General features: G+C 45.2%; 1 protein-coding gene across 3 annotated transcripts in view; it reads right to left on the bottom strand.

The window, feature by feature from the left end:
* MPPED2 (metallophosphoesterase domain containing 2) overlaps positions 1 to 14,925 on the bottom strand; it is a 397,414-nt gene that overhangs the window by 285,766 nt on the left and 96,723 nt on the right. For 2 of the 3 annotated variants that reach the window (XM_075280858.1, XM_075280856.1), the window contains exons 5-7: positions 10,955 to 11,070; positions 4,960 to 5,073; positions 3,957 to 4,124 (exon numbers count right to left, since the gene is read on the bottom strand). In XM_075280858.1, coding sequence (XP_075136959.1) covers positions 4,006 to 4,124; positions 4,960 to 5,073; positions 10,955 to 11,070 — 349 coding nt within the window. In that variant the 3' untranslated portion in view covers positions 3,957 to 4,005. Of the gene's footprint in view, positions 1 to 3,956; positions 4,125 to 4,959; positions 5,074 to 10,954; positions 11,071 to 14,925 lie in introns of those variants that run through there. The other variant, XM_075280857.1, reaches the window with a different exon arrangement.

The following is a 14,925-nucleotide window of genomic DNA, read 5'->3' on the forward strand; positions in this document are numbered from 1 at the left end:
TAGTACAACTTGGCATAAATGAATAGTACAGATGAATATAAGAAACTTTATAATATATCTTTATTAAAGAAATCCGTTTCCTCTGCCACTTATCAGATTGAATTGCTCTTTACATAGAAGTGTATGGAGAGGGAGGCTGCTGCAACATTCTGCTACTTTTCAAGTCACTGCTATGTTTCAAGATAAGACAGAATGAAGCAATCAATCAATGAACAGCCTCCTCTTCCCCTTCCCCTCTCCATAGACTTCTGCGTGTGAGAGGAGTAGGGTAGGACTCTCTATAAATAAACAGTCTGCATGAAGTTAAGTAGGAGGAGGAGCCTAAGTGTAGAAGGAAACAGATTTCTTTAATAAGCTGTAGTACAAAGTGTCTTATATTCACCTGTACTATTCATTTAGGAATTGTTGTTATATAATAATGGAACCAACACCGATCAGCTGGGGACTCGGTGCCAGAAGCTACTGCTGTGGATATGGCTGTAATGGTCAGAGAGCTGCTGGTCCCCTGGGCCAATGATGTTCAGTGGACAGGGCTGCAACTCCGAGCCTATTACTTTAATGGGAACAGATCTGCTTCGGGCCCCGTCCGCTGCTATAGCTTCGGCTGATCTGTACGGGCTCTGGGTGTCGCACCCTTACTGATTGGACCCAGTATAACACCTGGGGGCCAGGAAGCTCCTTAAAACCCATGGGAGTGTTGCTTTAAACGGTGTAAATCCTATGACTGTAACCCCTCGGTACAGGGCCGGGCGTGCGAGACCGTTCCATAGTCGCCAGCACACACTGATCTCTCCGCAGAGTCTCCCCCTCCTCTATAATCACACGAGACGTATGTGGGTGCAGAAAACACAGTAATGTCTGGCAATTGGAAGGAAAGCAATTTCTGGGGAGGTAATTGTCGAGCGGCGATGTGTGTGCGCGCGTCTCTTACACATTTGTTACATTACATCCCATTACAATGTCATTGTAGCAGCACAAGATGGAGGATTTGGTTCATGGTTAACCCTTAGGAGACGCCTCCAAAAAGTATTACATAAGATGTCTGGAGCCTTACTCGCACAAACGGGTGTCTGATGGCTGTCCTTAGATTCTGTGCACCTTGGCAGCCAGTTCTTGGCATTGGGGCATTAGCCAGATTTGGTTTAGTGCAGATTGACAAAAACTCTGTAGGGGTTTTCTTTGCAGCAGTCACCTCATTGATTTCATAGATAGGATTACAATAGAAGATAACACCACTGACCCATCATTGCATCCACTGTAGACAATAGACGATGTCACAGCTCCTCTCCCATAGACCTCAACGAGTCGGCTCCAGACTATTGCTGCCTATGGCCAGGACCCTGCTGTAAAGCAGATCATAAAATGCTGTAAACAGGCCGTGATGCACTTTGTCCGGGAGAGGATACTGAAGAAGGACGGTGCATGCTAAGGGCAGAGGGGCTTTTACATAGTACATGTTATTTTCGTGTCCATCTAAAAACTCTAAATTTGTTCACGTGACGAAGGCCTGGACCGCGCACTGGGGTCAAGCTTTACAAGGACTGCCCATTTATATTGATATAAAATGCAAATATTCAATAAATGCATAAAAGCCAAAAATATCAAATAAAACCATTCCATAGTTTATTATTTATTGCATTAAATTTTGCGCCCTGGCCGGTCCTGGTTTGGGAATAAGAGAATTGTAATCAAACAGATTCATTTTTTTTTTTTTATTCGTCCATGCGTAGGCACAACAACTCAGTCATCTGTGATAATGGACGCCCAATCCTGACTGGCTCCGACACAAACACACATATTTACACAGGATACTGCTGATTCTACACTTGTTCGCACAGACTTGTTCTCGTGCCAGGCTGACTCATGCCGTAGGTTTCATTTCCCTGCCCTCGTGTAGTCATAACATGGTTCATAGCTTATTACTCAAGTGGCCCTGAGCAGATAACGGCGGCCTGAGACCGAAATGGAGCTGGCGAGACGTTCACGGTAGACACAAGGAGAGAGGATGAAGCTATACAGGATATAAAGATGAAGGTTCATTAGTGAAGACGAGGCGAATACATAAAGGGGGTCCCGGGTCAACCTGGCCCTAGACAAGAGGGTTGGAGAGCAAAATAGGAGCTACAACAGGGCATATGGTAGGGGGTCACCTGCCCGGGAATCTCAGGAACTAGTGATGAGCGAGTCAACAAGTCAGGTTCATTACAAATGGTGGAAAAAATTTTGGCGTTTGCCATCCATAAACCATTTGGCAGATTCCAGTGTCTAATAAGAGGGTGTGCAGAAATATAAAAGATACTTGCCTGCACTTTCCTCTCCTGGGCTCCCTGACTCTCCTTCGCTGGCATCTTCTTCTCCTTTACTCAATTTGCACACCATACATGGCTTCTAAGTCTCCCCTCTCTCCAATATGGTGGTCTCTTCCATGAGACTAAGTGCTCCTCCTTTCCGGTGATCTTCTGATGTATATTAGTAATTCGGGGCCTTTGTTAAGTTTTGTGTACACAATGTCAGTCTTAATAAATCTGCAAATACTCAATGGGACAGATCTATCCAGATGGGCTTTTCCCTGCCGCAACCCAGTGGAGGAGATTGGAGAATGCAAGTAGTAGTGACACTGGTTGCGCCAACTGCTAGGCCGGGGACCCTCCTCACACCCTCCAATCCCACTCCAGGGCTGGACAGAGTCAAGGTGAGGGGTCCTGCAGCACTACGTGATGGTGGTGTCAGTGGTGTTATTTTCCCCAGGGCCCTCCTAGTTGGAGAGGAGACCTCTCTACTCTGACTCAGGAGACCAGAGTTGCAGTAAACGTCAGTATCTGGAAACAAAGTCACGGCTCATATTTAAAAATCTTGCAATTTTATTTGCATATAAAGGCGCTAGATATATATCACAATAAATGTAAAAGAAACAAATGGTTTTCTAAAGTCCATTAACAAGGTAGCAATAAAAAGAACAAAAACAAAAACAGGAGAAGCCTTGGAAAAAGAAAAAAATGCGACAATATTTTTGTGCTAGCAAGATTGCATTGACACACAGTGCAAAATAAGGAAGGGAAAAAGTTACCAAGAAAGGGGGAGGAGTCAAGAATGCTTTAAAAACAAACAAAAAAAACACAGCCCTTCTCATCGATTGTATTCCTATAATTCAATACATGCCTAAAAATGCACTTGCAGAGGCGTCCCACTCCCCAGAATTTCCGGTTCGCTGTGTGCAACATTTTGGAATTTTTTTTTTGGCAGATGCCTATACTGCCAATAATAAATCCAACATTTCGTTATAACACAGAAAAAAAAAAAATACTCATATATATAAATCCATATTTAAAAGGAGTCTCGCATTTACAGGTTTTAATGTATGGCATACAATTCTCTTTACAGCTGTTTCAGCCCCATACATCATAAAGATAAAAAATAATTTAATAAAAAAAAACAAACAAAAAAAATCAACAGAATAACAACAACGACAACCGGTGTACAAAGGGGTTTCATTAACTAAAAACATGAGGAAAAAAAGCAATGGAAAAAATGCTTCTTGGAGGTGATAGAAAAAAATTTAAAAAGCACAAAAAAAAATTCAATAAACCGTAAAAAAAAAAATGAAAAAAAAAAAAAATTACAACACACAATACAAATAATATTAGGTTGTGCAAATCCTGGTGGTTTGAAGGAAAGAAAAAAAAAAAAAAAAAAAAAAGATTTATTTTTTTTAATTTTTTTTCTATTAATGTCATGTACTGTATAGAGTTTAATGACCCTCCTGGAATATGTACAATATACAACAGCGTTGCGATGACACGATAAGAACTGATAAATTAAGGATTTTTTTTGGATAAAAAAAAAAAATTTTGTACCAAAACTCAACGGAAGAGGAAAAAGCAACTTTAAATAGTTACAAAGACGAACAGAGAGGTTTTATTATTAAAATTAAAAAGGAAAAAAAAAATAAAATAATGCAGTTTAATCAGTTTATAGACCCGAGTTTCCCCAATGTGCAAAGGGTCTTCATGATCCTTGGGGATTGGGAAGGTCAAAAATAATGGGAGGGTTGGTTGGTTGGAAGCTGACTGTACACGTTGAGGCGTTGACGTACGTTGTGTAACCATCAGTCATAATCCCGTAACCTGTAAAAGAAAGAAGGTTATACCGTCATATAGACAAGGGATGCGGAACAATCGCACAAGCTCTGAGCCCAAACGCTATAAGCTACGGCATGGAAATAAAGTCGAGCCGTAATCCTCTTTACGCAGGGTAAGGAGCTTTCGTATTCAGGTTCTTGCAAACACGACATGTAGACTTATTGTGTAGGAAAATAACCAAATAGGGTGTCAAACCATTGAAGGTCTAATGTCCTCCGACCTAGTAAATCGGCAAGTGGTGGCCCATACAGGGTAAGTTCTCAGAAGTGCAAAATTTATCAATTTAGAACTGGAATTTGCAGGAGTGGTAAGTGGTGACCTATGAGGAGTGGTGACCTATGTGGTAAGAGAACACAAGACGGGTCTGCACAATTTTGGGCCCCGGTGTACAAGGACAGAGGACCGAAGAGAAGGCAACCAAGCCTCATGGGGTTATTTTGCCTTCTTCTGGATCAACCATGTAGGTTGGACTTGATGGACCAGAGTCTTCATCCAACCTCATCTACGATGTAACTATGACTGGTAACTAATTTTCCATAGGACTTGTAGGCCACCTATAAGTTGGAGAAGACCTTGTGGCCACTGAGAAGAAAAGATCATCAAGTCATGGATCTATGTTGAGAGAATTTACACTATTCTATATTAGGCTTATACCCCGCTTTGTAGAACTCAGTATACAGTACCCCAAGTCTTATGCAGTGTCCAGAGTCAAACACCTCAAGACACCCCTATCTGTCCAGATGGGACAATCTCCTTAAATGAGCAATTCAGCTCTGCAAGTGAAAGACGTTCTCCCCGTATTCACAGACGTCCATCTTACCTTCATGGATTCCACCAAATACATGCAACTTGGGCCTGACCCTCCTTTGCACCGTGTTGAGAAGTTCTACACAGCCGACCCTCTGTAACTCTTTAGGGACCCAGTCCCGGAAACCTGATGCACATAAAAGAGAAGAAGAGAACCATGAGTCTACTTAATATTCCATATCATAAGGAGGTTCTTCTTTCTCGACGTCTTTGCTGGAAACCATAATTCATAAACGGGTTTATTACACTATCCGTAATAGAAGAGCGGCCATTAAATGCTTTTAAGGAGCCTTCGCTTCATCTCTGTCAGAACGTTCCATTTTTTGGGGTCTCTCTAAGATAATGAACATTTTCTTCTCCCACCAGTTTGATTTATAAAAGCGAGGGTGATAGAATTAACTTTATTCCTCGGAGTTCCTCTCCGGTTCTTCCCGGCACTAACCTAATTATTTCGCCGTTCCCTTATCCTCTTCTCTCATTTCATTTTTCGCAGCCTCTTACTTAATTGCATTTTTTTCTCATTTAGCTGGCAAAATTTCGGAGAGGGTGTTTAATATCTTAGCTTTATCGTGTGACCAATGATCTTCTGTCCTGACAAGTCACAGGTGGACACCACCCCCCGTCTGCTGCAGAGACCACCACACCGCAATACTCAGCGGACATGATGGGAACGGAAATAGAGTCGCGGAATGAAACGTTCCCCTACATCAGTGAGGTGATCAGATCTGAGACGCGGATACTTAGTAACAGGCTAAAAGCTTCTAATGGTGGATAGAATTGGTAATAGACATTGACTCTCTGACACTCCGACCACTAGACCCGTATACTGTCTCTGGAGGAGGGAGCGCGAGGAGTTTACCATCTAGGTATTACTGTTATATCTATAGATAATTCTAGAGAGGGAGGCTTAAAAAATATCTAAGGATAGAAGACAGATACAGTTACAAAGTAAAGACCAAAAGACTGGTATACAGATAGATACATAGTGGATGTTAGTCTTGTGGGAATATCCTAGACACTGTCTAGTACCTGTAGTCACGTCTGGTACTGTTAGCTATGTCTTATACCCATAGCCAGGTCTCCTACATGTAGCCAGGTCTCGAACCCGGAGCCAGGTCTCGAACCCGGAGCCAGGTCTCGAACCCGGAGCCAGGTCTCGAACCCGGAGCCAGGTCTCGAACCCGGAGCCAGGTCTCAAACAAGGAGCCAGGTCTCGAACCCGGAACCAGGTCTCGAACCCGGAGCCAGGTCTCGAACCCGGAGCCAGGTCTCGAAGCGGAGCCAGGTCTCGAACCCGGAGCCAGGTCTCAAACAAGGAGCCAGGTCTCAAACAAGGAGCCAGGTCTCAAACAAGGAGCCAGGTCTCAAACAAGGAGCCAGGTCTCAGACCTGGCTCCTTGTTTGAGACCTGGCTCCAACAAGGAGCCAGGTCTCGAACCAGGAGCCAGGTCTCGAACCCGGAGCCAGGTCTCGAACCCGGAGCCAGGTCTCGAACCCGGAGCCAGGTCTCGAACCCGGAGCCAGGTCTCGAACCCGGAGCCAGGTCTCGAACAAGGAGCCAGGTCTCGAACCCGGAGCCAGGTCTCGAACCCGGAGCCAGGTCTCGAACCCGGAGCCAGGTCTCGAACCCGGAGCCAGGTCTCGAACCCGGAGCCAGGTCTCGAACCCGGAGCCAGGTCTCGAACCCGGAGCCAGGTCTCGAACCCGGAGCCAGGTCTCGAACCCGGAGCCAGGTCTCGAACCCGGAGCCAGGTCTCGAACCCGGAGCCAGGTCTCGAACCCGGAGCCAGGTCTCGAACCCGGAGCCAGGTCTCGAACCCGGAGCCAGGTCTCGAACCCGTCTCTGTCAAACACTGAGGAGCTAATTTTAAAAAGCACCTTCCAGGACCTTAGATTGTGAGGATGATGCTATTATAGGGTATAGCTGCACAAACTACTGCTGCGAATAGTAAGGGGGGGGGGGGGGGGTATGGTGACCTGACAGTGACAATGGGAGGAATTATGAGCAATATGTGAGCTATAGGGGTCTGAGGTCACATGTTGTTCTTAGTATTATCTGCAGACGAGAGAGGGAGAGTCAGAGACTTCCTGTTTGCACAACAACCCATGCTATAAAAAAAAAAAAAAGAGGTCACAATGTAAGCCTGCAAATTTTTGAAGAGAAGCTGGATAAAGAAAGACATTGTGAGGAGACATCTCTCACTACTCTGGGGGAAGGTATTTCAGACATTATAAGGAGTATATATATATATATATATATATATATATATATATATATATATATATATATATATATATATATATATTACTGATGTGTCCCTTTAAATAGCACCGAACATGCACACTCAGGAGGACAGGAATCAGAGTGTGTTCTGGCAGCACGAAGGTTAAAATCGCAGACTTTCGGAAACTTAAGTGTATGCCCAGCTATGAAGTCACCGCTAATTGATGGCTCGTAGAGTTTAAGAGCCACTTAGTTCTACAGTTAATGTAGAGAATCCATAAAAGTGAACATCAATTATCACACAAACTGCCCGAGGAGAAGCGAGAAGAGGCCACTCACATGGCGCAGGTGAGACGTCTACATGGAGGTCCATCCAGCACAATGTCACACGCTCTATACTAACCGGAGAGATGGCTCCATCATTATCAGGTCTAGACCTGAAACCTGCACGTTGGGCTCGGCTACGAGCAGAAGGTCCAAGGCTGAAGCTCCTACTATGGGGTTCCCATGTCCTCTCATCTAAATGTAGCACCTAGCGCTTCATGGAAGTCTATGGAACTGGTCAACATAGTTGAATATGGTGCTTGGCTATCTTTAGGCCATCCCATAGAGATCAATGGAGAAGCAGTGGACATATCCAGGGGACCTCTGTAGGCCATCTAGATAGTTGCCAGCACCACAAACTCTATAGATAGACCCTACCTAGACTGTACACCTATACATTGTAACAAACACTCACCTGTGAATATACAGGGCCAGGATAAGAGTTCGGGATCTAACTGCGACCTGTCCCTGGACCCAAAGATCCCTCTGCACAGAACCAAGGAGGAGTCTGAATGGAGAGGTGGCCATAACTGGAACTCATGACTAGAATGGGAGTCCCGAGTGTCCTGTTCCTCTAAACCAGTGGTAGGGAACGTACGGCTCTCCAGCTGTTGCAAAACTACAATTCCCAGCATGCATACTTGCTCTGTTGTTCTTGGAAATTCCTTGGAAGTGAATGGAGCATGCTGGGAGTTGTAGTTTCACAGCAGCTGGAGAGCCAAAGGTTCCCTACCCCTGCTCTAAACCCTATGACACCATTGCGGGGGGTCTGAATGGAGCGCTGATCATACATGAACCCTGACATTCATTTATTGCAGCACAGCTAGAGTTAAAATAAAGGACAGGAGCCCCATAGACATGTCCAGGGTTGTCTGGCATGATGAGATTGATCTCCACTTCCTCTTCTCAGACAGTGACATCACGTCCGTTGGTCATAGGGACATGCTGCAGCTCAGTCCCAGTCTAAAGAATGGGGTTAAACTGCAGTACCAGGCACCACCACTATACAATGTAGGGCGCTCTGCTTGATAGGGTAAGAAGAGATCACGGCAATCGCCTACAGGACAACCGCTCCACACAAATGGCTCCCCAGTGCTATCCTATTGGACTCCTCCATTCTAGTGATTTTGGAGTTATTTGTCACCTATGGACATTCCCTTTAAGGATTACATAGCTCACAATGAATAAATGCAGCGATGTGCCTAAGACTGGACAATCCCTTTAAAATGGCAAGTGACATCCCGGATAAACTCAGCTGTACTTGATCTCGCAAACTTGGCGCTGTTATATCTTTGAATGGGGGGGGGAGGGGAATTACATTCCAAAAATCCAATCTTATCATACACGTTGTATAAAGGAAGCAAAGACATTACAGACGAAGCTTCGCTCCAATTCAATTTGTTCTAAAACAACTAAAAGACCTTTAATCCAAATAGAAAGCCGCCATTTAACCCATTCCCTCCCTGCCGCCCGTCAGCCCCATAGAGGTAACACCTACAAGTATCCGGTACCAAATTACATAAAAACCTACAGTAGGGGCTTCATGTAAAGCGGGCCCGAGACCCCCCAGCCTGATTAACCCATTCCAAGCCAGTACGAGGCTGCTAATCCTACGCTAGTCCAAAAGAGGTTAACAAAACGCGGCGATGTAGTTTGTCGCAACCTCGGAAAAAAAATCTCAATTTACACAGCAGGGATTCTTCAATAAAAGGTAATTAAGAGAGATTGCGCTTTTAAGGCCCCACAAGAAAAACTAGTTACACTACATTGCTTTATGCAGATTTAAGATAGAAATGGAATCTGGTAATAAAAACCGCCACCACGTTATAGGGGGCCCGGGAGGAAGGCGAAACGCTGCGCCGCAACCGTGCACGATGCGGGGACCGCAGTGATACATAGCAAGATTATATACATGTGTATGCGGCAGATCTGAGCGCTCAACATTACCATGGAGATCAGGGAGCGGGAGCCAAATCCGGCGAGCGAGCTCACGTGCGGGTCTGTGCACTTCTGTGTCATCTAGATCACAACTGGCGCCAGCGGCTGCCCCCGGGCTTTGGCTCAAGCTCCGAATATTTGGATCAAATCCGACGTGAGTGCTGCAATCTGTCCTATGTACCGTTCCCTAAATTCACACACTAAAAATGGACCTAAAACACGGCGTAAAAAGCACAAAAAATCTAAAGAGTCGATGCAATGAAATGACATTATATTGGGCTAAATGGGGTCTGAGGTTTTTGGGAAAAAAAAACAAAACAAAAAACTAATGTTTGGCCCAAGGTTAAATACGCTCTCTTGTATACAGGTATATAGGTAGGGGCCCCATTACAGATTTCGTATAGGGCCCCTGTTTGTAGTCACCGCTATACTCCATCAGACACTGCATTAGGATGAATTCACACGGTGCGGTTAAAATTGCAATAGAAAAAAAAACCCTGCATGCAGTCAGGGGCAGATTCTTCATTTTATAGGTGCAAACGTATACATGACGCGTGCTACCAGCAAAATCAAGAAACTGCACCAAAAATCACATTAAAATAGCATGCAGTCAGAGCCCGGGCCAATTCATTATTTTATATGGACATTACCCTACTGTACCGTATGCATGCACCCTTATAGAGCAGTATATGCACACGGTGTATTGATGGGTCTATTGTTGGAAGCTGCAAACCGTAACATGGCAGCCATATTCCTCCATGGACCTGAATTTACCTCTGTAGGCAGGGTCACGCTCCATCACACCCTGTAATACAAAGCGCCATATGGCGGCACATATTGCGTCTATGGCTCCATAAAGGGGTGCTGCGTAATATAGGCACCATACACTACACCCCTGTGTGCGGAGTCACGCTCCATTGAATACTGTATAACGGTGCACCATATGGCGGCACACGGAGCGTCTATGTGGCCACAGTTCAGGGAGTCTCGCCTGCATTCTCGCCAAGTGCATGAGGCCTTTGTTATACCGGCAGACTAATATTTCTATAAGTCTAACCGGAGCCCAGGATCTTGTGCATTTGCAGCCCTGGCACCCCACAAAGGATGATGCATGAATGCAGGGTGCAGCACATGGGCAGCAGATGGAGCCAGTGCCAGACTTACAAGAAGCTCCTCCATTTCAGCCCCTCCGCCAAAGCCATAAAGCCTTAGAATTGGGAGCTGTTACCTGTCAGATAAATACAGTTAATAAAACAAATGGCCGAGCTGGAGGAGCTGCAGAACTGCTGTGGATATCCATTTAATTCTCCCCGGCTCCAGTAAATCAGGAAATTTAATTTAAACACCACCTCGGAAGGCTCCGGATCTGCTGGGTTTAATTATCGTGCCCGGCTCCGGTACAGGCATCAATTCCTTCTTATTCATTGCTTTGTGTGTGCGGTGCCCGGGATGGGAAGATTCATGCTGCTTACATTAAAGGGCGCTCCCGTGTGTGTAAGGTGACGGCGCCTCTTTAACTTACCGAGGGGAGGTCCGTGAGTCATTAGGATGTCGATGCCCTCCGGGATAAGGTTCCACTTGTCAAGTAAAGACTGGCCTCTAGGAAGATTAAATCCCCATCCATTAAACCAGGGCGTCCTGTTGGAGAGAAGGGTCTTTTATCAGTAAGAGCTCGTACATTGAGGATTTGTCACCGCAACATAAAGATTTGGATTTGCTTGTGTTCTAGACACCGAAACAAGAAGCGACGATAAAAACGGAGGATACTTACCAGTACCAAAAAAAAAAATCACATTATTGTACAGCGCTACGGAATAGGTGCCAGCAAAATAAATTACATTTTTGTGCATTTTTTGCTTTTTTAAACAAATATATAGGGTATACTGTATATAGTATTATCCATACACACGCCATATACAAAGCATCATGCACATGACCCCCAGATTGCTGCATAAAGTCAAGTCCTCCTGCAAGATTTTTTAGTCCGCCGGTCGCAGAGGTGAACCTAGCCATAGGCAATGGGGGAAATTGATCAATCCGTCTAGGCCAGTTTACTGTAATTTGGCGCAAGGCGCTTTCTCGTGCCCCATAGTCGCCCTTCTGCACCTCACCATCACGTTGTGCAAAGGTGGATGGAGCGGGGTGCACCGGGCACGCCTATGCGAGACGTATAATAGAAATCTATGCCAGTTCCTAACACATGAAGATCTCCAATAAGAGTAAATGCATAAAAATAGACACAAACAAGAGCCTTGTCATATATCCGCCGTGCCCGCACCTGTTGGGGCCTTTCGTAAAACTGGTGTACGACTCACAAATCTTAATAAATCTGCCTCCCATTTGGTTTTTATTTTAAGAATTTTTGATTATATTTTTAAATATTCTATATCATTTTATTAAAACAGCACAAGGTACCACATCCTGCAATTTTTACTCACACCACTAAGCCTAAGAACAGATGGATACTTGCCATTTTGTAGGGATTTGAGAATTATGTAGCAAATTTTGTCCCTACAATGTATAAGGGATGCTGTGGATATTGATTTCCCTTATGGATATGAATGTATTATGGATTCATTGAATGGAGAGGTAACACAGGACCCATATACTGTTCTTTGCTAGTAGGTCAGAATACTTTGCCAGGTGGAGGGTCTATAGGTCCATAATCGGGACTTATCGGGATTCTGTGCACCATTGTGCAGGCTCTCTGTAGGGCCTTGGGTAACAAATATTTGCTATTACCCATGTTACATACTGACAAATGTCACCCAACAATTCTAGCCCCCGAATGGATCATCTGCCTCTAAAACATGAAAATATGGAGGTAGATATGATAAATGGCGGCCAAGGATCATGGTTGAAGGTCACCTTCAGATATGTTCCCTGGAGTCTGACGACGAGGGACACTTTAGGAATCGCACCCACCTCACTATCCCCCATACATCCAGTCACCTTCCTCTCAATACACATTAAATAGTTCTCAGACAGCCGAGTGCAATGTCAGAGCAAAGCGTGGAGATTTGTCACGGCTGCTTAAACACTGGTGCAAGGGCTAATCTGACAAGGGTGGAAGAATGTGTGAGGACAATTCCTGAACTCATCTTTAACATGCATTGCTGAGAAAGTTTTCAAAAGCCGCCCGACTCCGATATGAGATACAGAGCCAAAGGCTAATGCTAAACTAATACAATATACTGAATAACTGATACAGATCACATAGAGGGAAATACAATCAATGCAATCTTATATCACACAAGTCATAGTCTCCAACATGTGGCATAAGGAGTAACATCATACATCTGCAGGGCTGGGGTGATATACTGGGTTGGGTGACAGTAACCTATCTATCTGCAGGACTGGGGTGATATGCTGGGTCTGGTGACAGTAACCTATCTATCTGCAGGGCTGGGGTGATATGCTGGTTCTGGTGACAGTAACCTATCTATCTGCAGGGCTGGGGTGATATGCTGGTTCTGGTGGCAGTAACCTATCTATCTGCAGGGTTGGGGTGATATGCTGGTTCTGGTGACAATAACCTATCTATCTGCAGGGCTGGGGTGATACGCTGGGTCTGGTGACAGTAACCTATCTATCTGCAGGGCTGGGGTGATATGCTGGTTCTGGTGACAGTAACCTATCTATCTGCAGGGCTGGGGTGATATGCTGGGTCTGGTGACAGTAACCTATCTATCTGCAGGACTGGGGTGATATGCTCGTTCTGGTGACAGTAACCTATCTATCTGCAGGGCTGGGGTGATATGCTGGTTCTGGTGACAGTAACCTATCTATCTGCAGGGCTGGGGTGATATGCTGGTTCTGGTGACAGTAACCTATCTATCTGCAGGGCTGGGGTGATATGCTGGCTCTGGTGACAGTAGCCTATCTGCAGGGCTGGGGTGATATACTGGGTCTGGTGACAGTAACCTATCTATCTGCAGGGCTGGGGTGATATACTGGTTCTGGTGACAGTAGCCTATCTATCTGCAGGGCTGGGGTGATATGCTGGATCTGGTGACAGTAACCTATCTATCTGCAGGGCTGGGGTGATATACTGGTTCTGGTGACAGTAACCTATCTATCTGCAGGGCTGGGGTGATATGCTGGTTCTGGTGACAGTAACCTATCTATCTGCAGGGCTGGGGTGATATGCTGGTTCTGGTGACAGTAACCTATCTATCTGCAGGGCTGGGGTGATATGCTGGTTCTGGTGACAGTAACCTATCTATCTGTAGTGCTGGGGAGATACTCTGAGCTCTGGTGACAGTAACCTATCTATCTGCAGGGCTGGGGTGATATACTGGTTTTGGTGACAGTAACCTATCTATCTGCAGGGCTGGGGTGATATGCTGGGTCTGGTGACAGTAACCTATCTATCTGCAGGGCTGAGGTGATATACTGGTTTTGGTGACAGTAACCTATCTATCTGTAGTGCTGGGGAGATACTCTGAGCTCTGGTGACTCCCTTTAAGATGATCACTTTTCTACTATTGATTTATTTAAAAAAAAAAAAAAAAAAAAAACCCAAAAACAACCATTTCCGTCCATGTCTTTACTGTATTTCATCTAATCAGGCAGAATATTAGAATTTCTACAGAATCAGTAACTTTTTGGAATCATTTTGGATCTGTCAGCCCTCGCTCGCTCAGTGACATCGGTGTCTTTCAGGTGTCGCTGAGCTGTCACGATCATCCTCGATCCCCCAAATACCTCGGACAGCTCAATCTCACGGCCGTGTCATCATTAGAGAGAGGAGCGCGGGCGCCGCGTGGATGTCACTCTCAATACTCCGAGCACCAGGACACGTGGCCATTTTCTTTTACCGCCACTTAACGTCTCCTCGTAGATCAGGGATCTCAGCCGTCCCGCAGGGACTCGCCTGACAAATAGTGTCAGATGGCCTCGACTTATACAAAAATGTGTCTCATTCCTCGTTTCAAAGGCGACCATGAGAGGTCAATGGGGCGTCTTCTCCGAATATCCTTTGAGGGATGATACAGAGGAAAGACCGGAATGTGATCTAGATCTAAAAGCAACGTACAGGATCGTAATAAAGGGTTAAATACTATAGAAGGAAACTAACGATACGTCCTCAATTACTGGCTAGAAACGCAATATGGTTGTCAATGGCTGAATATACCCGCCCCCATATCCCCCCTCCCCCACATATCCCCGACCCGATCACTCTAACACCATAGATTTGTGCATGGGGAAAAAAAAGGAGTCCCTGCACTTCTTTACTGTGTAAGCAATTTTTATGCCAGATTTCTAATACATATTGATGGCGGTCACAACAAGAGGTCGCCAGCTTGATCCAATTTTGTTTTCACTCCAAAAATAAAAATTAGGCCTCAAGAGTGCCACTCTTGTCCATAGGCTGTGTCTGGTATTGCATTTTAAGTGAAGTGTACGTCAGTTTTCTTATGTTAAAGGAGTGTCCCAGGCAAACTGGAGAACCTAGGGAACAACTTGGGTTTCGTCATCAGTTGCCTCAAA

The sequence above is a fragment of the Leptodactylus fuscus genome, chromosome 7 (assembly GCF_031893055.1).
Source record: "Leptodactylus fuscus isolate aLepFus1 chromosome 7, aLepFus1.hap2, whole genome shotgun sequence".
NCBI classification, from domain to species: Eukaryota; Metazoa; Chordata; class Amphibia; order Anura; family Leptodactylidae; genus Leptodactylus; species Leptodactylus fuscus.